At 47.5% G+C, this 16,049-nt stretch overlaps 1 protein-coding gene across 1 annotated transcript in view; it reads right to left on the bottom strand.

Moving 5' to 3' along the window:
- Nucleotides 1-16,049, bottom strand: part of DHX8 (DEAH-box helicase 8) — a 48,852-nt gene that overhangs the window by 28,908 nt on the left and 3,895 nt on the right. Inside the window, exons 3-8 of the mRNA XM_060255814.1 lie at nt 14,246-14,318; nt 11,508-11,590; nt 8,553-8,662; nt 5,456-5,758; nt 2,019-2,163; nt 1,350-1,553 (exon numbers count right to left, since the gene is read on the bottom strand). Of these exons, the coding sequence (XP_060111797.1) occupies nt 1,350-1,553; nt 2,019-2,163; nt 5,456-5,758; nt 8,553-8,662; nt 11,508-11,590; nt 14,246-14,318 (918 nt within the window). The remainder of the gene's footprint in view (nt 1-1,349; nt 1,554-2,018; nt 2,164-5,455; nt 5,759-8,552; nt 8,663-11,507; nt 11,591-14,245; nt 14,319-16,049) is intronic.

Raw genomic sequence — 16,049 nt, 5'->3', positions numbered from 1 at the left:
GGGATTTAAGGAAAACAAAGAAATGAAGAGAAGAAATAAAAAGAAAGGGAAATAAAGAAATGAAGGGGAAATTTACCTGAACTGTGACAGTGACTTTTCCAGGCCCCACAGCGATCCAGGCCCCAGGGAGGCCGCTGTGTGGCTGGGCCCCATGATCCCTGCTGGCCAGCCGGCCCCCAAGGAGGCAACTGCACAGTGCGGCTGTGCCTCACAATCCTCACCAGCCAGCCAGGTCCCAGGGAGGCCTCCATGTGGCTTGGCTCGGCCTAGCAATCCCTGAGGGCCAGACGAAGTGGTCTCGAGGGCTGTAAACGGCCCTTGGGAGGGACGTTCCCCACCCCTGCTTTAAATAAAACCATTCACTCAAGTAAGTTCTCTGTGTGTTGTTCCGGCAAGAGATCTGGCCTCAGACCTGTATTTCCTTGTGCTGCAAGAGTCGTATCTCCCTCAGAGCCTAATGAGTGGTTTGCAGCTGTGTTCAGCTAATGAAGCAAACATTCCCAGAGTTGAATGCAATTCAGATCCCTAGATTGGGTGCCAATTAGACCATTCTTTACACATCTGCTACCCCACAGAAAGGGGAAAAGGAAATTCAAGAAGACAGGCAGTAGGAAGTCAGTCCACAGCCCAGCCCCCGCCCCGCCCCCGACCCTCATGCTCACCTCTACTTTTGTGACTGACCCTTAATGCTGCTGCAAGGAAAACGCCACCTGAATCTGCTTTTTAGGAGGCCCTAAATCAGACCCTGGATGTCACAACAACCTCATGTTTGCCAGCTCTTCCCAAACGAAGGAGGGCCCAACTGAGCAGTGCAAGCCCTAAGCAATTCACTGCCTTCAGAAAGGCAGAGGAGGGGGAAATCAAGGCATAAAGCATTAACTTAGTGCCCCTTCCCCCCCAACAAATGAACATCTGAAGCCTGGTCACACCAGAGCAGCTGCCAGATCTGCAGGGAAGTGGGCGACCCAAGAGGATCCCAGAGGAAGCCTCTCCTTGGCTGGTGGGAGGCTTAGCTGCTAGAAGAGATGCAGTTTGGCTGTGGTCTCCTGCCAGCTCATACCTGGCAAGCTGAGAGACTCGCAGGATCTCCTGCATTTGCTGAGGGCAAAGCCAAGGCCTTGAAGGCAGCCAGGATGCCAAACAGCAGGAGGGGCTTTCATCCGCAGCCACGGCTGGCAAGAGACCAGGGCTTTTTTCTTAACAGGAATGCACAGGAACACAGTTCCGGCTGACTTAGCATCAGGGGTGTGTGGCCTAATATGCAAATGAGTTCCTGCTGGGCTTTTTCTACAAAAAAAGCCCTGCAAGAGACTATCAATAACGAGTCACCAGTAAAAACAAAAAGTTACCTGCTTGATTTCCCACTTCTCTGGGTCTGAAATACGGGTGAGGCGCTTCCGTTCCAGTGCATCGTCTTCCACCTCAGGGGCACTGACCAAGGACAGATGAGTCGGCCGGTCTGGGTTCCTCATGGCCGTCTCCTCATTGGCTTCTCCTACCAGGTTCCGGCGTCTGTTGGGGTTCAAGTCTTCCCCCGTGTCTTGATCCACATCCTAGAGCAAATCAGTCACAAATCTGGCATCTCCCACAGATAAAATGTGGATTTCGCAAAAAGGAAACTACGGTAGATTAGCTCAAGTTCCACATGGATCAGTCACCTACGGCAAGCAGCACTTGCCCAAGTAGGAAGTGCAGCAGGACGGTGAAGCCACTTCAAATCTCTCAGTCCCTCAATTCCATTTGACAGAGTTAGAGGGAAGAGCCCCAAATAACCCTTGACTTAAACTAACTACAGAGTAAGGGCTGCCGAGGCCTCTGCATATATCTTCATATATTATTGTATGCTAGTGAGATATATGCTGTATTGTTGCCAATCTGCCTGAGCAAAAGCATTTTAGGATCAAACAAGAGGAGAGCGGGAAGGAGGTTCTTCTTGGTAACTGGGAGACCCATGTCATTTTGCCCCAAGAGGAGAGAGGGCGAGAGAAACATAACAGAAGAGATTGCTTGGATCTTACCTTCATGCTGAGGCTGGTTTTGGAGCCAGTGAACGAGAGCACTTTGACCTTCACCCTCTGGCCTTTGCTGACCACATCAGCCACGTTGGCCACACGCCCCTCACGGCGCAGCTCTGAGATGTGGACAAGCCCTTCCCAGCGCTTCCTAAAACAGCCATGGAAAAAGAGGGCAGAAAAGGCAGTGAACATCTGCCGTACCTCAAGTGGGTGTTTTAAACTGCAGCAACTCCCACCATCCAAAAGATGATCAAGATGACTGGGAGTAGTAATCTCTATATCTAATATCAGGACCTGCAGATTTGCAGATCAAGCACGCCCACACTTAGGGCTAAAACTGCAGCCATGGACACAACTATACAACTTGCGATCACCGAGCTGAACACTGGATACTTATGGGCCTGGTTTTGTTGCAAGAACAGTACAACTTGGCAGTTGTCTGGCCAAATACAGCCAATAGGCCAGGGGTCTCAAACATGCAGTCTGAGGGCTGGATCAGGCTCCCGGAGGGCTCTTATTAGACCCGTGAGCACCTCACAGTCATTTGCCTCCTTCTCTCTCTCTCTTGCTTCTTTCTGCATCACGGCTTGCTCAATCACACAACAGCTACACAGCAAAGCTTCAATCTTCTCCATTGGCTGACCTGCATATGAAGCAACTTATGTACAAAAGCTCACAATGCCCAGCCATTTCATGTTTTCCCCTGGGTCTTAGACTCAAAGCATTGACCATAAGATTGCTGTAATGAATGTCAATGAATCAAAAGTAGGTTTGCAATTTACACCCTCCCGAACAACACCTGAACAGCATACTCAAGATTGCTACAGCAGAGACACCGTCTCCAGATTTTGATGCAATAATTCAGAGCAAGAGGTATCAGTTATCAGAGACTGTTAAATAAACAAAATATTGCAAAAGTGCTCATCTTTTAAGCATCTTTTAATTTTTAAAAAAACTTTAATTGTGTTTGTCTGTCCTTTATAGAGTTTCTATCTCCGCTACCTAGCGTTACATTTTATGACACACATGGCCCAGCTTGACAATGTCTCATTTATGTCAGATCTGGCCCTCATAACAAATGAGTTTGACACCATGGCAGTAGGCCATGATGCCAAGGCATCTCCTAAAATAATAAGTGTTCATTTAGAGCACAATCCAAAGAGGGGGGGGGGGGGCGGAAAGTCTTTTGGGAGCAGTCGATCCGCTATGTGGGCGCAGGAAGGATTTGCACCCACGTACAACCGGCGTTGCCACAGTGGAGGGAAGTTATGTGCACGGGGGGCTGCCAGAGCGCCGCTCCGCCCAAGGGCAGTGGCGCTTGAGGGCTGCACCCAAACGTGAGCGGAATTGAGGCGGAGCGCGGCGCTCAGGCGGAGGAGGGGGTAAAGTTCGGGGCGCGGCCAGGCTTAGGTGGCTTCCTGAACAGTTTGGCCCATGATTCCCCCCCCCCGAGAGGCACAATGTTACGCCAGCAAAAACAGCGGCGTGTCCCATAGGCACTCGTTGAAACCAAAAACAAAAGGTCACCTCTGCTTCTCTAGAAGCTCGCAAAACCCGTAGGGACCGGTGCGATTGCCTCGCCAATCCCCTCTCGCCTCGGGCTAACGAGCCCCCTCCCCAGCACCCAATCCCCTCTCCTAGAAATATGTCTGCTCTGGCCTGCACAACTCAGTTGTTAGGGTCAGCTTCACATGGCAGGAAGTTCTGCTGGCGAGCTCCCGGCCATACAGACTTAGAGCGAGGGACAGGCAGGCACACTGGTGACGGGTTTTGCACTGCGCGGTTGCTTTGATAGTATCTTTGACCTGCCCTTGTTTACAGGTCTCCGCAGGTTCCAGGCTCCCAGAGGCTCTGCATGCGAGGACTGTTGCCCATGGTTGGGTAAATTCCACTGTGCCTCCCCATCCTCCCCCTCCCCTCGCTCTCGACCGCTCGGTGTGCGAGCGTCTCTGGCACTTGAACCAGGCAGTGGGCTCCAGCAGGGAGCATTTGCTGACCCCGCTACTCTGTGCTGCCACCTGCCCCTTTCCCTTGGTTTGCCCTCTGCCGCTTTCCCTTGGTTTGCCCTCTGCCGCTGTGTGTGTGTTTGTGTGTGGCAGCTGCCCCGATGCGGGGAGGTAGGTCAGAGACTGTCCCTTTAAGAGAGCGGCCAGCTGAAATGCAGCCTACTCCTCCAGCCGCCGCCCCTGCTCGCTCCACTCCCCCCCTTCACTCCCTCAGCTGTTTCTGCCCGCCACTCTGAATGGAGCCCCGCCCACGGCGAGACTGCCCAGCGCGCACCAGGGAGACTGCTGCACTCTGTTTCAGAAAAATAAAGTCTGAGCTGTGCCCTCTGCTGTCTCTCCTGCTTGGCATCTGCTGCATGTTCTCTGGGCAACTCCCCACCTCGGCAGCGGGCCAATGGCGTGCACCTGGGCGGAATCACCATGGCGACGGGTTCTCTCTCGCTCGTCGGGCCGCTCTTCCCCCTCCAAACGTGGCGTAACGTCTCCCCTTTGGGAGCTGACTGTGGTTGCTGACACTAGTTCTGCACTCGAGCGCAGCTACACGGCAGTTCTCTGGACTGGGTTGCCCGTCCCTTTAGGAAATTAGCCACATGATTTTATACCCCATACATGAGTTAAAATAATTCTTCCTGCTTCAGAATTTAAGGAAAATAATATTTGACAAAACAGAACCTTCAAACTGGAGAATTTCCTTGCTTGTGAACTGCCCTTCTATTTAGATAGATTCAGGTGGCTTGCCGTGTTGATCTGAAGTGAAAGAAAAAAAGTTGGGAGTCCAGTGGCACCTTTAAAACCAACCAAGCTATATCCAAGGTATAGGCTTCTGTGTGCACATGAAAGCTTATACCTTGAATAAAACTTAGTTGGTCTTAGAGGTGTCACTGGGCTCCAACTTTTTTCTGCCCTCCTATTTGTTTGCCTGAGATGAAGCCAGGCCCTTGGGGGAACTCCTCTCTGTTCGCTTGGAGGCAGTTCCTTTTGCAAAGAACAAAGCTGTGATTTCCCACTTCCAAGCTGACCTCCGTAAGCACACTGGGCTTGTCCACAGCCTACCAAACTATTCTCAATGGGCAGAAAAGAGTCTGGATCACTGTAGGGGAAGGAGAACTCTCCTTCAGCAAAAAACTAGACTATCTGATGAAAGGAACTCCAGCCTGGTGCTGACCAAGAAGTCTGCTGACTCCCTCCACAAGGATAGGAACATGGTCACTTTCAGGACCTGAAGAGGATCCCAGGCTTAAACATGGTTTAAGCACAAGGGGAAGGAAGGTTTAAACAGGAATTCTGTTAATTGCATTGAACCTTTCTGGCTTTGCTGGAACCCAACAGCCTGCTTTCAAACTTTTGAACAACAGCTCATATAATAAAAGGTACAGCCTCTGAGCCAAGTGGAACCCTGTGAACCTCTGCTGAGGTTCACCCGGCATTGAATACCTGAGCCCTTCAAGTTGGACAAAACAACCGAACTGCATGATGCTCGTGACTTTGCCGTTATAGATGTCACCGATGGAAGGCTCCTCTGGAGGAGGTCGGTCCACGTGTTTATCCCTCCACCGCTCACCACCTTTCTCTGTGGGCTTCTCCCGCTCCTTGCGATCTCTGCTCAGACTTCTGCTTCGGGAGTGGTGCCTGGATTTACCCTTATTCCGTTCTTGTATCTCAGAATGAGAGGACTTCCTGTGGCACTTTCGAACCCGGTCTCTACTACGGCTGCGACTCCGCTGCCTTTTCTTTGTCCTAACAACAACAAGATCAAACCTACTCAGTGTTTAGGTTGAGAACAACTGGGAGAATTTAGCTTGAAAATCCTGAGAAGCAACTGACAGTGGCCACCTTTCTACACCCAAGGATGCAACATGGCAACAAGTAAGCAAAATCTGCTCAAGTGTGTCAAGAAACTGACTCGGCTAAGCAGTCTTTTGTCTATTCAGAACTAGGGGTGTGCATTCGGTTCGGCCGAACCGAATAAACCCCCGAATCACCCCTGATTTGGAAGTATACAGCGCTGTATACTTCCAAATCAAATTTACAGTCATTATGCAGGAGCCATATACGGCTCCCCGTATACTTCTGAATCGATATTCGGAAGTATACGGAACTCCATGGAAAAGACGGAAAAGGAGCTTCTGCAGCCTCAGGGGAGCTGCTTGCCTCCTTTCCCATCTTTAGAAACCTTTTCCCACCTCTCCCATAGCCTCCCTGGGATCAGGGAGGGAGGGGGAGGGGGAGAGGAGCCCCAGCAGCCAATCCAAAGCATGCATTTGCAAAATACATTGCAAATGCATGCTTTGCAGGGCTGTTGTGTAGCTGATGGCTGGGCTAATCCCCCAGCTATCAGCAACATTGTTGTTCTTTTGTTTACTTAGGTATCCAAGTAAACACTGTTTTCTGGCCAATCACAGAGCAGTGGTATTTTTTTGAAACTGCTCTGTGTAGGGCCAGAGAACCTTTTTAAGGAGTCTGCCTGGCTGGACTCCATTCCATTGCTGCTGTGTTGGTGTCAGAGAGAGATTGTGCTGCGCTGGCCCTTGGCCTCAGCTACTGCTGCTCTCTTTCAGCCGTAAGAACATAAGAGAAGCCATGTTGGATCAGGCCAATGGCCCATCCAGTCCAACACTCTGTGTTACACAGTGGCCAAAAAATGTGTGTGTGTGTGTATATATATATATATATACACACACACATACATACATATACACACACTGTGGCTAATAGCCACTGATGGCCCTCTGCTCCATATTTTTATCTAAAGCTGGCTATGCTTGTAGCTGCTACCACCACCTGTGGCAGTGAATTCCACATGTTAATTCCACAAGTATTTCCTTTTATCCGTTCAGCTTTGCCTGACCTGCCTTGGGGTTCTTGTTTTTATTTTAGTTAGTAAAAGGACTTTTTAAGACTCAGAGTCCCTTTACTTATCCAGATTTGGGTGGGTGAGTACTGGGTAGCTTATTTGGGATTAGGGGGTTCTGCTGGGGGTGGGGGCCTGGGGTGGGGGGGTTTTGCCAATTTGCCCATATCATACTTTAGTGAGAGGACTTTTAAAAGTGCAGTGTCCTTTTACTTTTCCTGATTTGGGTGGCTTGGATTTCTTGGGGTTAGGGTGAAGGTTTTTTTGGGGGGAGGGGTTGGTAAAGTTCCTGTATTGTTAAAAGTCAAGGTTTTTACTGTTTTAAAAGGATTCTGTGTTTGATTTGTTGCTGCTGTTCTTCCTTTTCTCTTCTGGTTCTTGGGGGGGGGGGGTCTGGCCTAATTTTCATTGTTAAAAAGGTCACTTTTTTAACAGTTGTTTGTTGGCCTTTTCTTTCTTTCTTTCCAGGGAGATGTCTTCTGAAGGACTGAGCCCATCTTCATTTTCTCTCCTCCCCCTCCCCCCTTTCCAGTTTTCAGGCCAGGAAAACGACATTATGGCACTCCTTTTCTGTACACCCCTGCCAAAGAAGGGGCAACAGAACTGCAGTTCCCAAACCCTTCATGGACTCACAGAGTTAATTCTTCAGTGTTCCTTGCTCTTAAGTAGAAACCAAACTGAGAAGCAGGAACTGCTCGACATTGTGCGGTTCCCTCTTGGCCGGCTCTTTAGCAGGCTTTTCTCTCCTAAACATTCTGGTTGGAGAAGTAAGTTGATGATGACCTCTCAGTCCACTGGGAAGTGCTGAGCTGCTATTGGACCTGGGTCCCCCTCATGGACCAATACAGCTGCCAACAATGGCTGTCATCCTTAATGAGCAGGGAGAAAGGGAGGGACAAATGTGCCACCTGTCCAAGGAAAAGACTGTAACGTTCCCAGCCCCACGGAGGTCTGTCTCTGCCCCCCCAGCAACCTCCCTTTGCAACAAGCCAATGAGCTGGGAGGGGGCCAGGCAGACCTCTCACAAAGGAATCCCAACCTTCCTTGAGAGAGAGCCTGTCTCTCCTCCCCTCCCCCAAACAGAAATATATTCTATCCCAAACTTAATCCAGATCTTTCTGCTTTACTTTCTTTGGTTAGGTACTGTTTTAATTGTAGTCTGTATTCTGCTATTATATGCTACTAGTAAAATAAGGCTTCTTCCTGTTAAAAGAATCAAGGATCACACTCCAGCCTACCTACAGGTGTTACTGCTCACTCACTCTCTGCTTTTCTCTTGGCTTAGACCTCCCACCCCCCTCCCCCAGCATGAAGGAGTCTGAAGAAAATAAGATGGTGGTGGTGGCGGCAGCTGAATGACAGAGCCCCCCCACCCACCCACACACACAAAAAAGCTTTGGCAAGAGTTTGGGGGGCAGAGAATGACTCTCACAGGGGACGCTGGGCTTCTTGTGTGCAATACTAGCCCTATGGAAAAACTCAGTTCTCTCCCATGGGTCACATGGGAAGAACTAAGGGCAGTTGTGGCTTTTTCTTCTTTTCTGATGTAGAAAAGGCTGGGTGGGGCTCCTTTCGGTATAAGATATTGTGCCGAAGGCTGAATAAGAGTCTTCAAAACTATGGATTTTGAAGTTTGGACACTCTTCCATTTTTGAGGGGAGGTAGCTTGAAATAACCTACTGGTGTTCACTGTGCCGATGCTGAGCCTGCCTGCCAGTTCCTGGCATGAGAGCTTCCAGCTCCTTTAGAGCATCTGCAGCCACCTTCACATCATCTTCATCCAGCATCGTCTGCGGGAGCAAGAAGAACAGGCCCTCAGTAGACAACCGGGGGGTTATTTCAGCATCTCTCTCTCAGTTCCCTTTGGTCACAGGCAATGTTCCCTCTAAGCTGCAGAGTCTTGTGAGCAAAAATTCTGCTTTGTGAGCTACTGGCATTACAGTTGTGAGCTGCTGCATAAATTATTGTGCTCTGGGGCCATCCTTCCTAAGCTAAGATCAAAATGTGTGAGCTGGAGGCTACAAATCTGTGAACCGGCTCACGCTAACTCAGCTTAGAGGGAACCCTGCTTGTCACAGGACTTTTCCTGTCTTGGAGACCAGCAACAGCCAAGAAGTCTGGTCTTGGGATCGACATGCTCCTGAGCGTCACATGCCTGGCCTCACCCCAGTTACCAAACCAAACCTTTCATGGCATAACAGTTGCAAATAAAAATACACAGAATATAAAAATTTAAACATTGGAGATAAAATCAAAACGAAACCGAGCTTACAGATGCATCCATACATGGCCAGATTTAAATCGAAGGACGTCCGCCAAAAATTTTGCCACAGCCTCGCTAACCTCCCCCCGCCCTCAGTATCGTTCGATAAATAATAACAGGGTGGCAGAATAGACAAATCTGGGGAGAAAGAAAGCTTGCAAAATAAATCTTTACGGAGATTATGATACAAGGAACAATCGAGCAATATATGCTGAATTGAGTCGGGAATATTCGCTCCACGGGAACAGAGTCTGTCGCCTAAAGGGACTCAATGATATCTCCCTTGTAAAACTTTGGAGGGAAACACATTTCGTCTAGCCAACATAAATGCCCTGCGATGACTTGGAATGGTTAAGTCTGATAGATAATGGGGCATTTTGCCACAGAAAGCATAAAGACCTAAGGAAGCTGGGGAGCAAATATAAGGGTCTGTTGGCCATAGTTTCGTTTCCTCCAACTCCCACAGTCTCAGTTTAATACATCTGAAGATGTATGACTCATCAGAAGTAAAAAAATAATCAGCCTCTATCCCCAACTGGTTAAGTTTGGACATAAGCACTGCTGTCCGGGATGAAATATATGGGTCTCTTTTCATACAATCAAGAAGGCTGTTAGGATCTGTTCTAAAGTGAATTCTGAGCCAGAATTTAAACACTGCAATCCAGGCTTTTGTCTCCACCAAAGACTGACCCACTTCAGAGCAGAGAGCAAAGTAGGACACACATTTTGGCATACCAAGAATTTGTCTAAAGAATGAGGCTTGAATGCCCTCCACTTTCCTGGTAACTGCTGAGATCCATATAAGGATACCATAGAGAATTTGGGCTAGCGTTTTGGCTTTGAACACCTTAATTGCTGCTGGAACTAATTGGTTGCCCCTTGCAAAGAAAAACTGTTACTGACCCAAATATTTCTGCGCAAACATGGGTTGATTACTTCTCTGACATTTTTGTTGCTCCATGTTTATCCCCTCCTATTTTAGCAAACCCCACAGTTACTGATATGCCAGTCTGGCCTCCAGTAACTCTAGAGGAAATCAGTGATTTATTGAGGATTTAAAAGCGGGTAAAGCACCAGGCCCTGATGGGCTTCCCGCTGAGGTATTCACAAAGTTTGCTGATTGGTGGCTCTTGCCCCTTGCAAAATTGTTCTCTTTCATTGATCTGCATGGCTCCATCCCAGACTCTTGGCTTGATTCTATAATTATAATTATCCCAATTTACAAAAAGGGGGGGTTGGAGTTACCAGTTTATTATCTACAGTGGGCAAATTGTATGCCAAACATTTAGAACTCCGATTAACTGACTGGATGCGCCTAGGCAACATCATAGGTCCTGAACAAATTGGCTTCTCCAAAGGCAAATCTGCTATGGACCATTGCTGCACTCTGGCCTTCCTTGCTGAAAAATATATGCATTCCGGGACAAAAAAATTATATGTTGCCTTCATCGATTTGAAGGGCGCTTTTGATTCAATAGATAGAGCCCAACTATGGATTAAGCTAGGTTACCTGGGAATGGACCCTCGTCTGCTGTTTCTCTTGAGGAAACTTCATTCTAATACTTTTTGCCAAGTGAAATTTTCTTCTAGTGGTGACTTGACTAGCAAAATCCCAGTGTTAAAGGGGGTTAAACAAGGTTGTGTGCTGGCCCCGCATCTTTTTAATTTATTTTTAACTGACCTGGTACAATTTTTGAACCCTATTAATGGTCATCTGCCTAAACTAGCAGGCCAAGCGGTCCCCTTATTACTTTATGTCGATGATACTACCATCCTCTCTTGCACAAGTGTGGGCCTGCAAAGGTATTATAATGCCTTCTACGACTACTGTAATTGTAATTCACTCTCTATCAATTATGCCAAATCTAAAGTAGTTGTCTTTTCAAATTGCTGGCGCCCACAGAGATGGTTTATTGGCAATTCAACAATTGAGCAAACAAAAATTTTTAAATACTTGGGAATCACTTTTAATCACAAATTAAGCTGGGTTTCACGTCGTAACACCGTCATCCCAGTTCCAGTCTTTGCCCCTGCAACTAACACTCTTGGATGGCACTGCCATCTTGTTCCCCACTGGCTGGCCTTGACTGCCCAGCTTCCTTTGGTCTTCGCAAATGGCCTGGGCCTTCCTGCTCCCACCCCTTCTGCCTCGGAAAAGCCAATTGCGAGGCCTTGCCTTGGTCCTGCAGCTGGAAGACACCTGACACTTGCTGAAGACAATCAAAGATGGGTCTGACCAGTAGGACAGGAGATTCTGGGGAACTCCACCCATCGCAGATAAACAACTCGGAACAGAAGCAAGAGGGATCTAAGTGCCATAAAGAAATACATGCTCAGAACTGAGAGCAGATAGTAAGAAAGTACACACCTACCCTGACTGTGGGATTATCTGGTCTACAGAGGGCTGGAAACAGTTCCTTCAGCTTCTCCTTTTCTGTTTTTGGCTTAATAGCATCTGATTGGATAGTGAAACAAAACCATGCAAAACAAAGCACAAAATTTAATGGCTAGAAAATTCTGACGCTATTTGACTCTCCAAATCATTTTATGTAATTAAAACATTTAAAATATTTTTAGCTCACTCTTCCAAAACACTTGGGTTGGCTCACAATTTAAAAACATCGATATATCTAATAGTTAACATGACCCCATCTGCAGATACTTAATTCTACCAGTTGTGATCATGTAGAGAGAAAAGAGATTTTTCAACAAAACTGGGGGAATGCGCCAGATTTGCAGAAAAATCTGGAAAAATTTAAAAACATGGAAGGCAGGTTTAAAAAGGTAAAGGTAGTCCCCTGTGCAAGCACCACTCATTACCAACTCTGAGGTGATGTCACATCATGACATTTTCACGGCAGACTTTTTACAGGGCGGTTTGCCGTTGCTTTCCCAATCATCTACACTTTCCCTCCAACAAGCTGGGTACTAATTTTACTGACCTCAGAAGGATGGTGGGCTGAGTCAACCTTGAGCCGGCTACCTGAACCCAGGTTACGCCGGGATCAAACTCAGGTCGTGTGCAGAGAGCTCGGACTGCAGTACTGCAGCTTTACTACTCTGCGCCATGGGGCAGATTTACAACCCCACAAAACAAAGGAATGTGTTTTCAGCACAAGTGCAGGCTTGGAAAGAGGCGGAGGAGCTCAGCAACCCCGCACACCCTGATGGAGTCCCTCCCCTCTCCCCTGGGAACAGAGGGCCAGGAGAAGAAAGGACAGCCACTTTCCTTCCCACAAAGGTGGGCACTGTCACCTTCCGTCAGCCAGGCGGTGTTGCCCAAGAGGCACTGCCTGATCGTGGAAGCACCCCAATACCCAATGGGGGCTCCATATTTGTACCTGAACCAGAGATCCCAAAAGAGGCCAAGTGAGGACACTCCACTTAGGCCTGGAAACTTGCCCAGGCTTGTTCAAACAGGTCTCTGTGTAAGGTTGCAAAACAGCATCCTCAAGGCTAATTCTTGCCTCCCCTGCCCAGCAATGGAATGTCTGAAACAAGGGGTTATCCAGGTAAGTATCTCCATTTCTAAAGGTGTCTTTTCAATATCTATTTAATCCAATACCCCTTCCTGGCACCTTTTGTGTTACCCTATGCTAATGTGCAAACCTATTTTCACAAGTCTCCTCTCCTTCCTGCCTCCTCCCTTGGTGTACCATAATAATATTAATTGCAGACATTAAATCATGATGGTCCTTCCTCACAGCCGTCAGGAACACATTTTCATCTTTTATTTTAAACTGGAAATCTATTCAGAATACCCAGGAAAGCCCATCAATGATCATTAACTTGATCATATTCCAGGAGTGAGTCTCCATCCCTCCAAATACTATAAAAACTGAGAGCACACCACACAACCTTCTTCAACCTGAGGGCCCATAAGTTGTACCCCCATTACGCTAAGTAATGGGCCTCTTAGACATGGCATGATGGCTGTGCACATCCCCACCTTTAATTTCTACACTGACTTCTGCGCATCTGGACAGGTGAATATCACCTCTGTAACAATCCCTGGAAGTCTCTATTCCTCAACCCTGTTTTTCCAAGCCTCTTGACTGCGCATTTTGATTGCTTATATGTGATTGTATTCCTATATATTTTTCTAAGTAAAACATTTTAAACTATTTCAAATCTGGAGTCTTCTTTCTGATACTGCACCTCAGTATTATCGCTGAGAGAACCCTGCTCCAAAATAGCTCTGCATAAGTCTACCTCTTGCTAATTCCCCCCTCAAAAAGAGAAGATCCCAACAATGCAGGTAAAAGCGGGTGGGAGAGGGAGACGACCCAACCCTCAGTGGGAGCTGCTTGGTAGCCTGGCTCATATACCCATTCTTCAGCTCTGGGGTGGGGGGGAGGGGCACAATGCAAGCGGGTAATGAAGGAGCCACTGCTGCCACCCACTTCTTCAATCAGGCAGATAGGTCTGCGGGGGAGGGAGATGGAGCCAGCTTTCCCTGCACTTGCTGCTGATACAGGAAAGCAGCATTCGGCCAGGAGCTGGTGCAGCTCTCTCACCACCAAGCAGGAGAAGAATGGATGGGTGGGCAGGGGGAGGAGCAGGGACGGTGGCTCAGTGGTAGAGCATCTGCTTGGGAAGCAGAAGGTCCCAGGTTCAATCCCCGGCATCTCCAAAAAAGGGTCCAGGCAAAGAGGTGTGAAAAACCTCAGCTTGAGACCCTGGAGAGCCGCTGCCAGTCTGAGAAGACAATACTGACTTTGATGGACCAGGGGCCTGATTCAGTAGAAGGCAGCTTCATATGTTCATATGTTCACCAGTGCTGCCTCCCTCCCGTAGTGTAAGCTTCAGAGGTGTGATCATATGGGTGCCCAAGGCTGAATGTGGCCCCAAAGTAACTGATCCTGGCAGCAACCCTTTTCTGCACAGACAACAGCAGAGGGGAAACAGTAGCTGTGACACTCTAGACAGCTAGCCTGTCCCCCAAGGGAGGCTTATGTGGACCCACAGTCCAGTGCCTTCTACCATGACTGCAGGTTGTGGGGCTTACTCCTTGAAAGATGCCTAAACCCAGCCTGGCAGTGATTGACTTTCCAACCCACAGCACAGTTTTGTCAACATACCATAAGGTTTTAATGACAGAAACACTCACTTTTGCTAGTGGAAGGTTTTGCAGGAGGCCGCATGGTCTGTATGAGACGCAGCAAGTTGCTGATAAGAGAATCCTAAAATATGGCAAGAGGGTAGAAAGAGAGCTTGTCAATACTGTCAGACCCAGAGTCAAGGAAAAGACAAGTAGAGTTCAAGATCAAAGATTTCAGGTTTTCAAGGCTGGTAACATCATTAGGGTTTGTAGAATCTTTCGGGCTCAAGTGCCGTGTTCTACTGGAGAAAGTTTTCCTTCCGGACATTTCGTTCTCAGCTGCGGAGAACGAAACGTCTAGAAGGAAAACTTTCTCAAGTAGAACACGGCACTTGAGCCCGAAAGATTCTACAAACCCTAAAGAGTTCAAGATCTTTATTCCAGCTTCATGGGCATACACACGCATTGTCGGAAATGACCTCTCTGTCAGTCCCTCTGACTTATAAACCCTGACTGTTATAATTCAAGCCAAGAGCGCCAAGCAAAAGCAGGGGTTTTGCGCGGGGTTTCTACTAAGCTCTCATCACCACAGCTGCCTACTATCAGTTCATGGTTCGCATCTCCTCCAGCTCTTTGACCTTGGTTACATAGCAACTAGCCAGTTCCCAGACATGCCATCCTCCCTCCAGATAAGCAGCAAGTAACAGTTATATCAAAGGCATAGCAAACACAAGCATAGCACTGTATATGCATATGACAAGAGGAACAAAACGGAGTGACTCTTGACAAATACAGCCACTCATTTTCCAGCCAGTTTCCTAATGCAGCCATCTACACTACAGATGTCATGGCACGGAATAAAACTGAGAAAATTCTGGAAATGGTAAAAAGTGGAAACTGTCAGGGAGTACTGAAAAAAAAATCCTATGGAAGATTTCTTTCTGAATAAGTGAAATGCTTTTAAAGACAAGGTGGACAAATCCAAGACGCATTTCTGCTCCTAGAAGAATACCTGTTCTTCATGAGTGGAACATGCAGCATTTTCATTGCTTTCAGCTGCTGCATATTTTCAGTTGTCCTTCTGACCTGACTTGAGGTTATCTTTTTATTATTTATTTATTATTTATTACATTTGATTTATATCCCGCCCTCTCCGCAAGCGGACTCAGGGCGGCTCACAGTATCTACACAATTAAACCAGTACAATATATAAACCATAATTTAACATTTTCAGTTTAAAAAACATATTACAATTAAAATTATTAAAACCATTTTAAAAGTTCTGAATCCCTACATTATAGCGGCATTAGAATTCCAAACAGTGATCACCGGCGTTCTGTGTGATGTCCGATGGCAGCCATCTTCGTCAAGCATCGAAGGCCTGCTTGAACAACTCGGTCTTACAGGCCCTGCGGAACGCAGACAGATCCCGCAGGGCCCGTATGGCTTCTGGAAGTGCATTCCAGAGCTCTGGTGCTGCCACCGAAAAAGGGCAGCATCTCTCCCTCAAACAACTGTAACACACATACCCACAGACTGAGTAAAAAGTAGCTTATTACCTTGTAGAAGGGAGGAGAAAAAGATCAGGAGGAGGGCACCAAAACCTCACAGGAAAACTGAAAGCTTCACTGAGAAATTAATTCCCTCTAACAAGACAGTCAAAAATGGCACATGTGCTAAGACAGCAAAGGGGGCGTCAGCTTGCACTTTAATCGCAAGCACTGGGTATAATCTGCCATTTTGCTTGTGCATAATTTTTAAATTCTATAATTATGTCAAGCATTGCAGTTTTATATATCAAGTTATAAATAACACAATCTATATTGTTAGAGTAATATTAGTTTAGGTTTGATAGAACAGTATTACCTATACT

Source organism: Heteronotia binoei, chromosome 15 (assembly GCF_032191835.1).
Source record: "Heteronotia binoei isolate CCM8104 ecotype False Entrance Well chromosome 15, APGP_CSIRO_Hbin_v1, whole genome shotgun sequence".
Lineage (NCBI taxonomy): Eukaryota > Metazoa > Chordata > Lepidosauria > Squamata > Gekkonidae > Heteronotia > Heteronotia binoei.
The sequence above is the reverse complement of the archived record's forward strand: the minus strand, read 5'-3'. Positions and strand labels throughout refer to the sequence as shown.